The sequence below is a fragment of the Lolium perenne genome, chromosome 4, assembly GCF_019359855.2.
Source record: "Lolium perenne isolate Kyuss_39 chromosome 4, Kyuss_2.0, whole genome shotgun sequence".
In the NCBI taxonomy this organism is placed as follows: domain Eukaryota; kingdom Viridiplantae; phylum Streptophyta; class Magnoliopsida; order Poales; family Poaceae; genus Lolium; species Lolium perenne.
In genome coordinates this window covers 247848526-247867607 of record NC_067247.2, presented here as the reverse complement: position 1 = coordinate 247867607, position 19082 = coordinate 247848526, and the positions used below count along the sequence as shown (strand labels likewise).

Below are 19082 nucleotides of genomic sequence, written 5' to 3'. Positions count from 1 at the left end.
TCTTATTTTTCCACGAAGCTTCCAGAAGTCCGAAAGGGAAACGAAGTGGGGCGACGAGGCGGCCACACAACAGGGCGGCGCGGCCAGGCCTAGGGCCGCGCGGCCCTAGCGTGTGGGCCCCTCGTGGCGCCCCTGACCTACCCTTCCGCCTACATAAGCCTTTGTCGATAATAACTCCAGCACCGAGAGCCACGATACGGAAAACCTTCCAGAGCCGCCGCCGCCGCCAATCCCATCTCGGGGGATTCAGGAGATCGCCTCCAGCACCCTGCCGGAGAGGGGAATCATCTCCCAGAGGACTCTTGACCGCCATGGTCGCCTCCGGAGTGATGTGTGAGTAGTTCACCCCTGGACTATGGGTCCATAGCAGTAGCTAGATGGTCGTCTTCTCCTAATTGTGCTATCATTATCGGATCTTGTGTGCTGCCTAACATGATCAAGATCATCTATTTGTAATGCCACATGTTGCGTTTGTTGGGATCCGATGAATATTGAATGCTATGTTATGTTGATTATCAATCTATCATCTATGTGTTGTTTATGATCTTGCATGCTCTCCGTTATTAGTAGAGGCTCTGGCCAAGTCGTTACTTGTAACTCCAAGAGGGAGTATTTATGCTCGATAGTGGGTTCATGCCTCCATTAAATCTAGGACAATGACAGAAAGTTCTAAGGTTGTGGATGTGCTGTTGCCACTAGGGATAAAACATCAATGCTATGTGTAAGGATGTATTTGTTGATTACATTACGCACCATACTTAATGCAATTGTCTGTTGTTTGCAACTTAATACTGGAAGGGGTTCGGATGATAACCTGAAGGTGGACTTTTTAGGCATAGATGCATGCTGGATAGCGGTCTATGTACTTTGTCGTAATGCCCAATTGAATTTCACACTACTCATCATAACATGTATGTGCATTGTCATGCCATCTTTATTTGTCAATTGCCCAACTGTAATTTGTTCACCCAACATGCTATATCTTATCGGAGAGGCACCACTAGTGAACTGTGGACCCCGGTCCATTCTTTTACATCGAATACAATCTACTGCAATACTTGTTCTACTGTTTTCTGCAAACATCATCATCCACACTATAAATCTAATCCTTTGTAACAGCAAGCCGGTGAGATTGACAACCTCACTATTAAGTTCGGGCAAAGTACTTTGGTTGTGTTGTGCAGGTTCCACGTTGGCGCCGGAATCCCTGGTGTTGCGCCGCACTACACTCCGCCGCCATCAACCTTCAACGTGCTTCTTGGCTCCTACTGGTTCGATAACCTTGGTTTCTTACTGAGGGAAAACTTGCCGCTGTACGCATCACACCTTCCTCTTGGGGTTCCCAACGGACGAGTGCTTTACCGTCACAAGCAGCACTTTTTCTAGCGCCGTTGCCGGGGAGATCAAGACACGCTGCAAGGGGAGTCTCCACTTCCAATCTCTTTACTTTGTTTTTTGTCTTGCTTTGTTTTATTTACTTCTTTGTTTGCTGCATTATATTAAAATACAAAAAAATTAGTTTCTAGCTTTACTTTATTTACTATCTTGTTTGCGTTCTCTATATTAAAAACACAAAAAAATTAGTTACTCGCATTTACTTCATCTAGTTTGCTTTATTTACTATTGCTAAAATGGGTACTCCTGAAAATACTAAGTCGTGTGACTTCACAAACACAAATAATAATGATTTCCTATGCACACATATTGCTCCACCTGCTACTACAGCAGAATTCTTTGAAATTAAACCTGCTTTACTGAATCTTGTTATGAGAGAGCAATTTTCTGGTGTTAGTTCTGATGATGCTGCTGCCCATCTTAATAATTTTGTTGAACTATGAGAAATGCAAAAGTATAAGGATGTAGATGGTGACATTATAAAATTAAAATTGTTTCCTTTCTCATTAAGAGGAAGAGCTAAAGATTGGTTGCTATCTTTGCCTAAGAATAGTATTGATTCATGGACTAAATGTAAGGATGCTTTCATTGGAAGATATTATCCTCCTGCTAAAATTATATCTTTGAGAAGTAGCATAATGAATTTTAAACAATTGGATAATGAGCATGTTGCCCAAGCATGGGAAAGAATCTTTGGTTAAAAATTGCCCTACCCATGGACTAACTACTTGGATGATCATCCAAACCTTTTATGCAGGACTGAATTTTTCTTCGCGTAACCTATTGGATTCAGCTGCTGGAGGTACTTTTATGTCCATCACTCTAGGCGCCGCAACAAATCTTCTTGATAATATGATGATTAATTACTCTGAATGGCACACGGAAAGAGCTCCACAAGGTAAGAAGGTAAATTTTGTTGAAGAAACCTCCTCCTTGAGTGATAAGATTGATGCTATTATGTCTATGCTTGTGAATGGTATAACTAATGTTGATCCTAATAATTTTCCGTTAGCTTAATTGGTTGCTCAAGAAGAACATGTTGATGTGAACTTCATTAAAAATAATAATTTCAACAACAATGCTTATCGGAATAATTCTAGTAACAACTATAGGCCATATCCTTATAATAATGGTAACGGTTATGGTAATTCTTACAACAATAATAGGAATACACCCCCTGGACTTGAAGCCATGCTTAAAGAATTTATTAGTACACAAACTGCTTTTAACAAAACTGTTGAAGAAAAGCTTAGTAAAATTGATATTCTTGCTTCTAAAGTTGATAGTCTTGCTGCTGATGTTGATCTTTTGAAATCGAAAGTCATGCCTAATGAAACTAAAGATATTAAGTAATTTGCAACAGCAAACGCCATCCAAGTTCGAATTAATGAAAATATTAGATTGATGGCCGAATTGCGCGCTAGGTGGGAAAAAGAAGAAAATGCTAAAGATAATATAGCTAAAGTTTGGACTATTACCACCACTAGTAATGCTAATGCTTCACATGTTGCTACACCTCCTACTATCAATGGTAAAATAATTGGAGTTGGCAGTGTTTCCACTCCTAATGCAAAGCTTGCAAAACTGCTCTAAACGCTAAAATCTGAAACTGCTTGTGATAGAACTGCTGATTTTTTTCCAATATTGGGGATAATGATCCCATTGCTTTAGGTCATAATGGTTTAGATTTTTATGATTGTCACATCTCTGAAGTTATAAAATTCTTACAAAAACTTAATAAAAGTCCTAATGCTAGTGCTATAAATTTGGCCTTTACAAAACATATTACAAATGCTCTCATAAAAGCTAGAGAAGAGAAATTAAATCGTGAAGCTTCTATTCCTAGGAAGTCAGAGGATGGTTGGGAGCCCATCATTAAGATGAAGGTCAATGACTTTGATTGTAATGCTTTATGTGATCTTGGTGCAAGTATTTCCGTTATGCCTAGGAAAATCTATAATATGCTTGACTTGCCACCATTGAAAAATTGTTATTTGGATGTTAATCTTGCTGATAATTCTACAAAGAAACCTTTGGGGAGGATTGATAATGTTCGCATTACGGTTAACAATAGCCTTGTCCCCGTTGATTTTGTTGTGTTGGATATTGAATGCAATGCATCTTGTCCCATTATATTGGGAAGACCTTTTCTTCGAACTGTTGGTGCTATTATTGATATGAAGGAAGGTAATATTAAATATCAATTTCCTTTCAAGAAAGGTATGGAACACTTCCCTAGAAAGAGAATGAGGTTACCTTTTAATTCTATCATTAGAACAAATTACGATGTTGATGCTTCATCTCTTGATGTTACTTGATTCACACTTTCTGCGCCTAGCTGAAAAGCGTTAAAGAAAAGCGCTGATGGGAGACAACCCATGATTTTAATTCTGCACTTTTGTTTTATATTTGAGTCTTGGAAGTTGTTACTACTGTAGCAACCTCTCCTTATCTTAATTTTGTTGCATTTTTGTGCCAAGTAAAGTCTTTGATAGTAAGGTTCATACTAGATTTGGATTACTGCGCAGAAACAAATTTCTTTGTCACGAATTTGAGCAGTATTCTCTGTAGGTAACTCAGAAAAATCTGCAAATTTACGTGAGTAATCCTCAGATACGTACGCAACTTTCATTCAATTTGAGCATTTTCATTTGAGCAAGTCTGGTGCACCTAAAAAATTCGTCTTTACGGACTGTTCTGTTTTGACAGATTCTGCCTTTTATTTCGCATTGCCTGTTTTGCTATGCTTGATGGATTTCTTTATTCCATTAACTTTCAGTAGCTTTGTGCAATGTCCAGAAGTGTTAAGAATGATTATGTCACCTCTGAACATGTGAATTTTGATTATGCACTAACCCTCTAATGAGTTGTTTTGAGTTTGGTGTGGAGGAAGTTTTCAAGGATCAAGAGAGGAGGATGATACAATATGATCAAGGAGAGTGAAAGCTCTAAGCTTGGGAATGCCCTGGTGGTTCATCCCTGCATATTTCAAGAAGACTCAAGCATCTAAGCTTGGGGATGACCAAGGCATCCCCTTCTTCATCGACAACATTATCAGGTTCCTCTAGTGAAACTATATTTTTATTCCATCACATCTTATGTGCTTTACTTGGAGCGTCTGTTTGTTTTTGTTTTGTTTTGTTTGAATAAAGTTGGATCCTAGCATTCATTGTGTGGGAGAGAGACACGCTCCGCTGTTGCATATGGACAAATATGTCCTTAGCTTTACTCATAATGTTCATGGCGAAGGTTGAATCTGCTTCGTTAATTGTTATATGGTTGGAAACGGGAAATGCTACATGTAGTAATTGGTAGAATGTCTTGAATAATTTGATACTTGGCAATTGTTGTGCTCATAAGGATCATGTTTAAGCTCTTGCATCATATACTTTGCACCTATTAGTGAAGAAATACATAGACCTTGCTAAAATTTGGTTTGCATGATTGGTCTCTCTAAGGTCTAGATATTTTCTAGTAAGGGTTTTGAACAACAAGGAAGACGGTGTAGAGTCTTATAATGCTTGCAATATGTTTTTATGTGAGTTTTTCTGTACCGGTTCATACTTGTGTTTGCTTCAAATAACCTTGCTAGCCTAAGCCTTGTATTGAGAGGGATTACTTCTCGTGCATCCAAATCCTTGAGCCAAAAACTATGCCACTTGTGTCCACCATACCTACCTACTACATGGTATTTCTCTGCCATTCCAAAGTAAATTGCTTGAGTGCTACCTTTAAATTTCTATCCTTTATCTTTGCAATATATAGCTCATGGGACAAATAGCCTAAAAACTATTGTGGTATTGAATATGTACTTATGTATCTTATTTCTTATTAATTTGCTTGTTGTGCGATAACCATGTTCCTGGGGACGCCATCAACTACCCTTTGTTGAATATCATGTGAGTTGCTATGCATGTTTGTCTTGTCTGAAGTAAGGGTGATTTATCATGAGTTGAATGGTTTGAGTATGCATATTGTTAGAGAAGAACATTGGGCCGCTAACTAAAGCCATGATCCATGGTGGAAGTTTCAGTTTTGGACAACAATCCTCAATCTCTTATGAGAATATTATCTGTTGTTGAATGCTTATGCATTAAAGAGGAGTCCATTATCTGTTGTCTATGTTGTCCCGGTATGGATGTCTAAGTTGAGAATAATCAAAAGCGAGAAATCCAATGCGAGCTTTCTCCTTAGACCTTTGTACAAAGGCATAGAGGTACCCCTTTGTGATACTTGGTTAAAACATATGTATTGCGATGATAATCCATGTAAATCCAAGCTAATTAGGACAAGGTGCGGGCACTATTGGTATACTATGCATGAGGCTTGCAACTTGTAGGATATCTTATACATAATGCATATGCTTTATTACTACCGTTCACGAAATTGTTTCTTGTTTTCAAAATAAAAGCTCTAGCACAAATATAGCAATCAATGCTTCCCTCTTCGAAGGGCCATTCTTTTACTTTTATGTTGAGTCAGTTTACCCACTTCTTTCCATCTTAAGAAGCAAACACTTGTGTTAACTGTGCATTGATTCTTACATGCTTGCATATTTGCATTCATCATATTACTTTATGTTGACAATTATCCATGAGATATACATGTTACAAGTTGAAAGAAACCGCTGAAACTTAATCTTCCTTTGTGTTGCTTCAATGCCTTTACTTTGAATCTATTGCTTTATGAGTTAACTCTTATGCAAAACTTATTGATGCTTGTCTTGAAAGTACTATTCATGAAAAGACTTTGCTATATGATTCAGTTGTTTAACCATTTTCTTTACCATTACTTCGAATCGCTGCATTCATTACATGTGCTTACAATAGTATTGATCAAGATTATGATAGCATGTCACTTCAGAAATTATCTTTGTTATCGTTTACCTACTCGGGACGAGTAGGAACTAAGCTTGGGGATGCTGATACGTCTCCAACGTATCGATAATTTCTTATGTTCCATGCTTGTTTTATGACAATACCTACATGTTTTATACACACTTTATGTCATATTTATGCATTTTCCGGCACTAACCTATTAACAAGATGCCGAAGAGCCAGTTGCTGTTTTCTGCTGTTTTTGGTTTCAGAAATCCTAGTAAGGAAATATTCTCGGAATTGGACGAAATCAACGCCCAGGATCTTATTTTTCCACGAAGCTTCCAGAAGTCCGAAAGGGAAACGAAGTGGGGCGACGAGGCGGCCACACAACAGGGCGGCGCGGCCAGGCCTGGGGCCGCGCGGCCCTAGCGTGTGGGCCCCTCGTGGCGCCCCCTGACCTACCCTTCCGCCTACATAAGCCTTTGTCGATAATAACTCCAGTACCGAGAGCCACGATACGGAAAACCTTCCAGAGACGCCGCCGCCGCCAATCCCATCTCGGGGGATTCAGGAGATCGCCTCCAAAGACCTCGCCGGAGAGGGGAATCATCTCCCGGAGGACTCTTGACCGCCATGGTCGCCTCCGGAGTGATGTGTGAGTAGTTCACCCCTGGACTATGGGTCCATAGCAGTAGCTAGATGGTCGTCTTCTCCTAATTGTGCTATCATTATCGGATCTTGTGTGCTGCCTAACATGATCAAGATCATCTATTTGTAAAGCTACATGTTGCGCTTGTTGGGATCCGATGAATATTGAATGTTATGTTATGTTGATTATCAATCTATCATCTATGTATTGTTTATGATCTTGCATACTCTCCGTTATTAGTAGAGGCTCTGGCCAAGTCGTTACTTGTAACTCCAAGAGAGAGTATTTATGCTCGATAGTGGGTTCATGTCTCCATTAAATCTGGGACAATGACAGAAAGTTCTAAGGTTGTGGATGTGCTGTTGCCACTAGGGATAAAACATCAATGCTATGTGTAAGGATGTATTTGTTGATTACATTACGCACCATACTTAATGCAATTGTCTGTTGTTTGCAACTTAATACTGGAAGGGGTTCGGATGATAACCTGAAGGTGGACTTTTTAGGCATAGATGCATGCTGGATAGCGGTCTATGTACTTTGTCGTAATGCCCAATTGAATTTCACACTACTCATCATAACATGTATGTGCATTGTCATGCCATCTTTATTTGTCAATTGCCCAACTGTAATTTGTTCACCCAACATGCTATATCTTATCGGAGAGACACCACTAGTGAACTGTGGACCCCGGTCCATTCTTTTACATCGAATACAATCTACTGCAATACTTGTTCTACTGTTTTCTGCAAACATCATCATCCACACTATACATCTAATCCTTTGTTACAGCAAGCCGGTGAGATTGACAACCTCACTGTTAAGTTGGGGCAAAGTACTTTGGTTGTGTTGTGCAGGTTCCACGTTGGCGTCGGAATCCCTGGTGTTGCGCCGCACTACACTCCGCCGCCATCAACCTTCAACGTGCTTCTTGGCTCCTACTGGTTCGATAACCTTGGTTTCTTACTGAGGGAAAACTTGCCACTGTACGCATCACACCTTCCTCTTGGGGTTCCCAATGGACGAGTGCTTTACCATCACAAGCAGAAATACAGAAGCAAGTGCAAGCGCTACTCGACAAAGGTTGTATTCGCATAAGCCTAAGTCCTTGTGTTGTACCCGTTATTTTGGTTCCTAAGAAAGATGGTACATGGTGCATGTGTGTAGATTGTATAGCGATAAACAGCATTACTATTCGATATCGTCATCCTATTCCCCGTTTAGAGGATATGCTAGATGAACTAAGTGGTGCTGTTGTTTTCTCTAAAACTGATTTGCGTAGTGGTTATCATCAAATTAGGATGAAAGAGGGGGATGGATGGAAAACAACCTTTAAAACAAAATTTGATTTATATGAGTGATGCCTTTTGGTTATCATCAAAAGTGATGCCTTTTGGTTTAACTAATGCACCTACTATTTTCATGAGATTGATGAACCATGTTTTGCGTGATTTTATTGGCAAGTTTGTGATTGTGTACTTTGATGATATATTAATTTACAGCCGCAATGAATCTGATCATACTATGCATATTCGACATGTTTTGCAAGTGTTGCGTGATAATAAACTCTATGGTAATCTTGAGAAGTGCACATTTTGCAAACATAAGGTCATATTTCTGGGCTATGTTGTCTCTAAGCATGGAGTAGAGGTAGATTCATCTAAGATTTAAGCAATTCAAAATTGGCCTACTCCTATGAATGTGCGTCAAGTAAGAAGTTTTCATGATCTTGCTGGGTTTTATAGACGTTTTGTGCCTAATTTTGGTACTATTGCTGCACCTTTGAATGAATTGACAAAAAATGTTGTTTTTGAGTGGGGCGCAGCCCAAGATCATGCTTTTGATGAACTGAAACGATTGTTAACTTCTGCATCGTTGTTTGCACTTCCTGATTTTAATAAGCAATTTGAGATTGAATGTGATGCTAGTGGTATTGGAATTGGTGGTGTGTTGATGCAAGAAGGTCGCCCAATTGCATATTTTTCTGAGAAATTTTCTGGTGCTAAGTTGAACTATGCTATATATGATAAAGAATTGTATGCTTTAATTAGAGTTCTTGAGGTTTGGCAACATTATTTGTGGCCAAAAGAATTTATCATACATTCTGACCATAAAGCTTTGAAATATCTGAAAGCTCAATCTAACTTGCATAGGCGTCTTGCTAAGTGGGTTGAGTTCATTGAGTCTTTTCCATACATTATTAAGCATAAGAAGGGAAGAAATAATATTGTTGCTGATGCTTTATCTAGGAAGAACATGCTATTAACTCAACTTGATGTTAAAATTCCTGGATTAGAGATTCTATGTGATTTGTATGCTACTGATCATGATTTTGCTGAACCATATCACTTGTGTGTTATTGGTAAAGCATGGAAAAAATATCACATACATGATGGGTTATTATTTAGAGCTAACAAACTATGTGTTCCAGAATCGTCTGTGCGTTTGCTCTTATTACAGAAATCACATGCTGGAGGTTTGATGGGTCACTTTGGGCGTGAGAAGACGCTACTCATGGTCGCTGATCACTTTTATTAGCCAAAGATGAGGCGGGATGTGGACAGGTATGTGAAGAGATGCATTACGTGCAACAAGTCCAAGTCCAAGCTGAAGCCTCACGGTTTGTATACTCCTTTACCGGCACCTACTACACCATGAGAAGATATTAGTATGGATTTTGTGTTGGGTTTGCCGTGTACAAAGTGTCCGTGATTCTATATTTGTGGTAGTGGATAGATTTTCTAAGATATCACACTTTATTGCCTGCCACAAGAGCGACGATGCGTCGCATATTGCTAACCTGTTTTTCAAGGAGATTGTACCTCTACATGGAGTCCTGAAGACTACTGTTTCTGATTGTGATGTCAAATTCATGAGCTACTTCTGGAAGCCACTTTGGGGAAAGCTGGGGACGAAGCTACTTTTCAGTACTACTAGTCATCCCCAAACTGATTGTCAAACTGAGGTGGTGAATAGAACCTTGTCGCAATTGTTGAGATCCATGATCAAGAAGAACTTGCGAGAGTGGGAAGATTGTTTGCCGCATGTGGAGTTTGCTTACAACAGGGCGGTACATTCTACCACACAGCTGTACCCGTTTGAGGTGGTGTATGGTTTCAAACCCATTGCTCCACTAGATTTGTTGCCTCTACCCATACATGAGAGAGTCAATATGGAGGCATCGAAGAGGGCAGATTTTGTACTGAAGATACATGAGAATACTAAATAGCTGATTGAGAAGAAAGGCAAGAACAATGCTGCACGAGTTAACAAGAAGCGCGAGGAGATGTTGTTCAAGCCTGGTGATATGGCCTGGGTTCATTTTCGCAACGATAGGACACCATTGTTTGGGAAAAACAATGGCGATGAGGACATCCCTACCGAACTACTACCTTCGTCATTGCAAGATGAAGATGATATTGCTGTGAAGCTCAAGTCCAATGAAGTCAGGATTGGACCTATTACAAGGGCTCGTGTGAAGCTACTTAAACAACATGTGAATTCGCTCTTAAATGATACTTTGATCGATGATAACTTTATACTGCCTAAGTCCTTTCATTTATGTATGATCAGGTATGAAGATGGAGCAAGTGTCGCACGAGGAAGAGAGGAGCACCTGGACATGGTGCTGGACGTGAAGACATCCCATGGACGCGTGAGGGAGGAGCAGAAGGCATGCGCGAAGGAGGGAACATGAGACGTCAAGACAAGCGCCACGTCTGGGCAGCCCGGCGCCACGCCCCGCCGCCGGCCCTTGCGTTGGATGGCCCGGCCCCGACCTGCCCACCCACCGGTGCACGCCGGATGGGTTCCAGGGAGCCTAGCCTCTTGGACCGGTGGCAGCCCGGTGCCTCGTCCAGCCGCTGCCGGCCCGCCCGGTGCCACACCCGGTCCGACCGGACCCCACGCCGGCCTAGTCCGAAACAATTTTGGCCGGATCCTGTTTTGGGTCGGTTTATATCCCTTAGATCCGATCCCTGGTCGTCCTGAACTCCTACATAAGTGCCCATGATGCGCCCAAAATAGACTTAGACCACGTTTAAGATAAACCCTAGTTCATAGTTGATTGTTTTGCAACTCTATTGAATATATACACTAATTCACATCGATCTGGTGTTTTGCTACTGAAAGTTTGTGTGATCTATCGTTCCACTTTGAATTGGGAGATTGCAATTTACCGCTTCGTGGTCGGCGGCTACGTGCGCAAGTGTGTGGAGTTGCGAATATCTTGCAGGGTTGAGAGCTGTTGCTTGGTGACAGGGACCAATCGAGAGACTCGTCAGCGTCATACAAGTTATCATCCACTTCATCATCGTGTATCTCCACTGTGTTCATCACGTGTTCATCACCATCCACCTCGCTTACTGAGAAGATCGGGTAACCCCATATCAAATGGTATTGGATATACCCGTTGATATTGTTACCGGTAGTTTCTCATGACAAGTTACCATTTATTAAATTCGTTAGACTGTGTGCCTAATGCAGGCTTGGATACTAAATTGTTGGTATGAGATCATGAAACGTTATCCCTTAACAAGGTAACAATAAAGGTTATCTTCAGCTATACCGGAAAGTAGCCATAATTCTATCTTATGTAGAAGTTGGGATCTGCTCCTTCGATGATGCAGAGATACACTCTGCTCCCACTCAGATATTATGATGCTCTTCATTGTCTGGCAGGACAACATGTGACTAAGTCGCTAGTCACAAGAACATCAATAATATGGTACGAGTAAAAGAGTATATGCCAGGTAATTCCAAGTATCGCGAAGCAATACGAAATGTTCACAAACATAACACAAAAGATCCACACGATAAAGGCAACGTTATATGGGGAGTCGTTACATCTATCAAGTGGATGCCATCGATTATTGTTGTGGAAAGTGTTTCAGACATGCCTGCACATATCCGAATCCGTATGGTCACACAATTATGGGTTTTGTTTTATTTAGAACACTCTAAACGCATAACAGTTATGGATCATACCAAATCTTAGTGCCTTTATCGCTATGTGATTGCTTGATCTTCGGTAGATTAATTGCACGCGTTAGGACGATAACATATAGGAGTCAATTTATTAAAGGCGATGTGATGACACGCAACGACCTTATTACAGTGAGGTACGGTAGAGTAGTCATAGAGAACGTGCCAGGTTCTCTAGAGCCTTATGTGAGCTATCTGCTCGTTCTTGATGGCATGGCAGGTGATACATCACACGTACTAGCAGTAGTAGCAAGCATCACGGCCAGTGATCGATAGAGTATTTCGACACGGTCGATGATGATTGGGTAGTAATCGTTCGATTGCAGTAGCCTTAATCGACGACGAGAATCATGCATGGTTCTAGATGCAGAGCTTCTCGCAGTCGATGCCGAAATTCTCAGAAGAAGACATACAAGGCGCCTGCAAAATTAGCAACATAGAGACGTAGGTGAGCAAATGAAATACAGTATGTGATTGAAACAGTTACTCCTAGAGAATAGAAATGTGACTCGCCTCCACGCCGCTGAAGTTGGTGACCTTGCGGACGGAGCTGCCGACGGGGCCTGGCAGGCTGCAAGGCCCGCCCTGGCGCATGATGGTCCTCATGGAGGTGAGCAGGCGGCCGTAGCTGGCGTGCGGCTCGCACTCCAGTGCCTTGATGAAGCTGTGCGTCAGGGCGCCCATTGTAGCGCAGGGCTCAGACAGCTGCACAGACGCACGCATTAGTGATCGACATGTCACACAAACGAAATAAGGAGAGACTGTCTCCTTATTGAGAAACAGGCATGAGGAATGGGGAATTCAGAAACAGTTCTGACCGTGTTAGCAGGCATCTTCTTGCCGCCGCTGCTGCCACTGATGAGCACGGCTCTGCCCCCGCTGGTGCCTTTGCAGGCGCCGTTCGGAGTGGGCTGCTTCACCCAGTTCAGGCACCCGGTAGTCCTGATCCAAGAACCGGATGGGTTACCCTTTACGTTTTAGATAGATGTAAAAGTATAGTAGCTGATCATGGTTAATTAGTACTGACTTGGACGTAACGCATTGGTATGGAAGGTCGAGGACGGTGGCGCTGTGGTGGGCGTCGACGAGGGCGTGGAGCTTGGCGCCGTGCACCAGCGGGCGGACGATGGCCGCGTTGATCTCGTCGTCCAGGATGGGGCCCTGGTGGAAGGAGTCCATTGGGCAGATGGCCTCGTCCATGCAGTCACGCTCGTCGCCGTCCTCGTCGGGGACCTGCGTGCCGATGCCGGAGAACTGGAACACCAGCGAGTCTCCGTTGCTGCAACCCTGAACCAGCCAGTGCATCGCCATACGGATGTTCTCCTTGGTGGGCAGCCTGCACTTGTTCGTCTCCTCATCTACAATACATGTATGTATCCGATTCAGTAAGCACCACGAATGAACGAGGATCGTACGTCGATCACCATGGATAGATTCTTACCAGTGAGGACGATGATGCCTTCGCAGGGGAAGCCGAAGCGCGTGGTGAGCAGGTGCTTCATGCACTTGACGTCGTTGATGGGGCCCCTCAGCTCGCCGGCGCGCCTGCTGGTGTACTTGATGCCGATCAGCACGGCGCGCTTCTTGCTGCGGCAGACGCCGAAGCCCGGGTTAGGGCGCGGGTGGGGCACCACCACCACCTGCCGGCCAGAGCCAGACCCGGGGACGCGCGTACCGCAGTTGCATTGCATGCAGTGCACGGCACGCGCGCCGGGCGCCGCGGTGAGGTTCGTGTGGCATTCCCTGCACCGCACTGTTGCCGCCGGACCCCTGCTTCCGCCGCAGTTCATGGCTGCCTGCTTGGGTGAGAGTTTGCTTCGCAGGCTACGTTTGCTGCTTGCTTGCTCTTAGCACTCTGCTTCTGCCCCTCCGTCGTACCGCCCTTTATATAGCGCATGAACCAACGCAAGGTAGCACCGCACGCAGTGACAAAGATTTTTTTATATCCGACTATTCTCCCACTCCCACGGACGATTTACCCGAGTGGATATGGGCATATATTGTTGTCGATTGAACATTTATGCTTGTCTCTCCTTTCTTCAAGACAGCGCCCATGATGCTGTGTATATACTCCAAACACCAAGTGGAAACGGGTACGTGATTCTTTTTCATTTCCATGTGCACTTCTCAGATGATTCTTGTTTTTTCCATTTTTGTTTCAGCAGTAGTAGTAGTAGAATGCAATCAAGCTGTGAAAGCCTCTGATCAATGGGTCTCAGCCGTAGCCTTTCTTTCAAGCCATTGGGATTGTGGGAGATGCTTTCGTTGCCTCGACCGTGACCACCAGGTCAGAGCATGCCTTGAGCCATTCCGATGCATCCATTGTCGTTGCTTTGGTTATCGGGAGACGTTCTGTCACACTCGCTCTCCGACCGCTCATGTCTGCTCTCCGGCTGCCCGCTCACTCTCCGGTCACTCATGCTTATTGTCAGCGGAGCTGCTCCCCGGTTGCTCAATCTTATCCTTCGTTGATCCAGAGACAGGCTGATGTCGTAGGCCTCTCGTCGCTTCGGGAAGAGGCGACAACAATGAAGCTTGAAGCTTTTGTTGGCGCATGCTACTAATTCTTTGGAGCTTGCAGGCTTGGGCGTTTCTCGTGAGTCAATTGAGCAGGAACCATCTATGGTTGTTGATAATGATAAGGTCACTAAGGTGTTGGCCGTGGTAGGAGAAGGATGCATATTGGCTTGTTTCTCCCCTTGTACAATAACATGCATGTTGCTGCAGCCCGTTGTGTTGGCTGCCTCTGAGTACAAGAACATCGATAGGATCTTGGATCCAATGATGTTGGTCATGTCCAAGCTTGAGTCCTTGGCGGTAGCTTCCACACCACCACCGGTGGAGCCCTGCCAGTCGTGTGACATTGGTTACTGTGGTGACAAGTTTAATGATGCAGGTGCATTGGCATCCAACTCTGAGGCTCTCTTTGCAAAATAGCTTTGTGACTTTCTTGTATGTCTGGAGGCGGCTAGTCTTCGACATGGCAAGGAGATTTCTTGGGTCTTGGTGGGAAAGCTTTGGAGGACATAATAAGAAATGTAGAGATGTCTCTCACGGACAAAAGAAATAATATGGGCCTTGGAAGAAAAGCTTCCGCATTTGCTTAATAGATCGAATTTGGGTTTTCATGTCCGTTCAGGGGGGGTCCTTCTTTGCGGCGTGGTTCACGGTTGAAGTAGGTTGGGAGAGTATGTTGTTTTTTTCTAGTTTTACATGCAAGAAACAGTGGGAACCGCCATGAGGTTCGGAAGAAAAAAGAGCATGGTGGCAACAGAGCTCCAGGAATGGTGGCAGCATAACTCTAGGCATGGCGCCCTGAGCGGAGGCGGCTGTGGTGCAACTGCAACAACAACAACAACAACAACAACAACAACTGGTTCGCCCCTTTCTGGGATTCTGGTGATACCGACAACCTTAGTCAAAGATTAGCTAACCTTCGGCAATGTGTTTGCAGCAGGGGTCTTCCTGGCCGATGGAGCCATGATGCTATTGTCGTTGATGAGAGTCATATCTATGTGATCATGGTTATCAGTTGCATGATGATGTTCACATCATGACAATGCGCATCCTAGATGTTCCTGAGCCACCGCCTTATGTTCCAGGCATGTTGTGGTGACACCACAAGGTAGTAGTGGTTTGGTGGTACTTTTGAGGGACTCCGTCTCGAGCTTCGGGGTGAAATCCTTTAAGTCCGACCTTTAGTGGTTTTACTTTGCAAGAACGATATTTATGTTGGCTTCTAATCTTGTTTCATCAATCAATTCCATCTCCGAATCCAAGTGTCAATAAGATTGTTTCAGTGTTGGTTTAGAGTTTTAGGCGTTATATTTCTGTTTTGTCAGTCAAGACTCAGAGCATTAGATCCGTTCACTGCCTGGTCAATTTGGGCTAGTTGTTTGCTAGCTTAGCTCGCCACCATGACCGGATTATGGAATGGCATGATCACCACGATCATGGAAATGCTAGTGGGCATCTTCATAGAGGGTTGTGTGATGGTATGACCACATACTCTGCCATGTCGCATCTCTCATTTTAAGTTTGTTTGTTTTTGGAAAGTAAAAAGATGAAGAAAGATAGACATAAAATCTTCAATTCTAACACACAACACCAAAAACCAATTCTCTCTCCCTCCATCTCTCTCTCTCGATCTGATTCAGTGCATTCGTGAGCGAGTATGAGAGGAACACACAGACAAGTGGTATCAGAGCCCGGAGAGCCCTTTCAAAGATGTCGTTGAAGAATATCAAGGGGACACATGTAAGATCTAAATTGGTACATTCCTCGAGAAAGAGTTTCTTGAAAAGTAAGTGTGAGATGAAACTACAACTTGATGGGATTGTTGAATCTTTAGATACGGTCGAGAGGGTTGAGGAAGTAGAAGTTGCTCCACCTATGATTCCTAAGATCGAATCAGAGACTCTTGTATTGGATGCAGTAGTTTCAAACAAGTTTGTAGCTGAACCATGTAGGATAAACATAGTTCGACAACCTCCTCAATGGTATGAGAAGGAATTCTTCATCCTTGATGATGATGATCTCATGAGTTACAAGGAAGCAATGATGGGTCCTAGTTGCACTTAATGGCTAAAATCCATGAAATCCAAGAAGGAATCCATATATGAGAATCAAGTTGGAACTTGATGGATCATCTAGAGGGTGTTAAACCCATTGAAAGCAAATGGATCTTAAAATAAAAACATATGCGGATGGCAATGTGACCATTCACAAACCTCGAGTTTCCACAAAATGTTTTCAACAAATTCAAGGAGTTGACTACACCAATACTTTTTTTCTGGTAGTGATGCTTAAATATGTTCAGATTTTGCTAGCAAACTGCAGGCCATTTCGATTGCTAAATATGGTAGACGAATGTCAAAGCGGATTTCCTAAATGGAATCTGATCAAGGATGTGCATATGATACAACCCGAGGGTTCTGTCAGTCCTAAGGATGCTGGAAAGGTATGGGAACTTTAGAAGTTCATTTATAAGCTTAAGCAAATAGCACGAACAGGGAAAATCTCCATAGATATGGCGTACGCCGCCGCCATACCAACGAGGACAACGAGGGGTCGCTAGAAACATCACATCCACTCGTCGCTCATCGGGCCAAGCGTTGGTTAGAATTCCTCCCATAAATTATCAGTTTTGGTCAACTTAGTCACCTCGTGGTTGCGCAGGCCATGAGAACGGTACAAGTTGGCCCAGTTCACGAGGATGCACCGGGGTCAATTTGCGGAGTAGACGCCCGTAACTTTTGGGCCGCTCGGTACAAGGAGCTAGACACGCCGCATGATTGAGGTCAATCTGGGACGCATGTGCGACTAATCGGACGATCAAGGATCTCAAGTAGCTGTGATTGCTCCTAGGTCGATATGTTTTACTGTTACTCAATCAAAGGCATTTGCTTCATCAAGAACGAATAAGAAGCTTGTGTTTACAAGAAACTAAGTGGGTCAATAGTATTTCTAACCTTGTATGTGGATGACATGATAGCTCATTTGAAATGATATATCTTTTCTTAACACAATTATAGGATCTTTGAAATAAAAGACTTAGGTGAAGTTTGATATATATTGGGCATAAATATATATAGAGAGATAGATCAAGGCGCCTGATTAGGCTTAACAAAAGAACGCATGTTGACAAGGTTGTAAAGAGGTCCAGAATGAAGAATGCCAAGAAAGGTTCAACCCCAATTTCACCTTGCACGAAACTCAGCAGGAAACAATGTCCTCAATCCAATGATGAGGAAGTAAAAAATGATGATAGTTCCATATGCTTCAGCAATTGGATCTATAAAGTACACTATGATTAGTATAAGGATAAATGTTTCCTTTGCGCTAAGTATTAGCGGCAGGTTCCAAAGTGCTCCAACAATGGAACATTAGAGTGGAGTTAAAAGTATGTTCAGATACGTTAATAGGACTAAGTAAATGTGCCTACAATTTTGAGGTGACGTAGAGCTAGTTGTAAGGGGTTACACCGATGCAAGCTTGTTTTACCTATCTAGATGATTTTAAATCTCAACCACACTATGTGTTTACATTAAATACATAAGCTAGGAGTTAGCTGGAAGAGCCCAAAAAGAATAGGTTGTGTAGTATACAACGTAGGCGGAATACATTGCGACTGCAAAAGCTACAAAGGAGGGGTGTTGGATTAACAACACTACAAGAAAAGTTGCCATGGCCGACGAAGTTGAAGTCGCGCCGTGGTTGCTGGTGTACCATGGCCGACGATTTTGGGTCTGTCCGTTGTGCATGTCAAAACGTTTTTTTTCTCGTTTTTGAGGCCACCTAGCCCGACGAAACCGGCCAAAACGTTGCGTATGGTGGCCCGGGACGTGGTGCATCTCGAATTCTCGTGTTCGCCGGCCGAGTCAACGCAAATCCGCACCGCCGAGGGATGTAGGGCCCAGATGGCAGCCTCTCTGGCATTGTTTTTTTTCTCGATCGCGCCATCTCGTTCAACGCTCTCCGATCGAGCCGTTTACGATGCAGGATCATGGGTCCCGCATGTCATCCTCTATGAACCAAAATTCTTTCTATTCTTGGATTTTTTTGACCCCCTGATTTCTGGCTACTTCCTTTTTCTTTTGATCCCTTGCCGCCTTGGAAACGTTGACACCGCTGCTGCTAATTGGGACCCGCATGTCATCCTCTATGAGCAATCAACTTTCTTTTCTTGGAGTTTTTTTTGGCACCTCAAATTTGGTCACTTGCCTTTTTCTTTCGATCCCCTGCCGCCTCTCAAACGGTGATACCGCTGCTGCTAAATGGGACCCGCATGCCATCCTCTATGTACTATAAAACTTTCTTTTTTTGGATTTTTTTTGGCACCTCATATTTGGTCACTTACCTTTTTCTTTCGATCCCCTGCCGCCTCTCAAACGGTGAGACCGCTGCTGCTAAATGGGACCCGCATGTCATCCTCTATGTACTATAAAACTTTCTTTTCTAGGATTTTTTTTGGAACCTCATATTTGGTCACTTGCCTTTTTCTTTCGATCCCGTGCAGCCTCTCAAACGGTGATACCGCTGCTGCTAAATGGGACCCGCATGTCATCCTCTATGTACAATCAAGTTTCTTTTCTTGAATTATTTTTGGCTCCTGATATTTGGTCACTTGCATTTTTCTTTTGATCTCATGCCACGTTGAGGACCCTGCAGGCTCATGGGACCCGCATGTCATCCTCTATGTACAATAAAATTTCTTTTCTTGGATTATTTTTGGC

General features: G+C 43.1%; 1 protein-coding gene across 1 annotated transcript; it reads right to left on the bottom strand.

The window, feature by feature from the left end:
* Positions 1 to 11911: 11911 nt before the first annotated feature.
* On the bottom strand, positions 11912 to 13718 carry LOC127332348 (metacaspase-1). Its single transcript, XM_051358622.2, has 5 exons — positions 13289 to 13718; positions 12875 to 13205; positions 12666 to 12789; positions 12361 to 12552; positions 11912 to 12267 (listed from the first exon to the last, which is right to left on the bottom strand). Exons 1-5 carry the CDS (start codon positions 13635 to 13637, stop codon positions 12208 to 12210), a joined length of 1056 nt encoding a protein of 351 aa, XP_051214582.1. The 5' UTR covers positions 13638 to 13718; the 3' UTR covers positions 11912 to 12207.
* Positions 13719 to 19082: the final 5364 nt, after the last annotated feature.

Bases quoted from the DNA above. Each gene is read 5' to 3' on its own strand.
- LOC127332348 (XM_051358622.2), bottom strand. From the start codon at position 13,637: ATGAACTGCGGCGGAAGCAGGGGTCCGGCGGCAACAGTGCGGTGCAGG. The intron at 13,206-13,288 runs GTAAGAATCTAT...CATGTATTGTAG, and splicing joins AGGCATCATCGTCCTCACTG to ATGAGGAGACGAACAAGTGC. The intron at 12,790-12,874 runs GTCAGTACTAAT...TTCTTGGATCAG, and splicing joins TACCAATGCGTTACGTCCAA to GACTACCGGGTGCCTGAACT.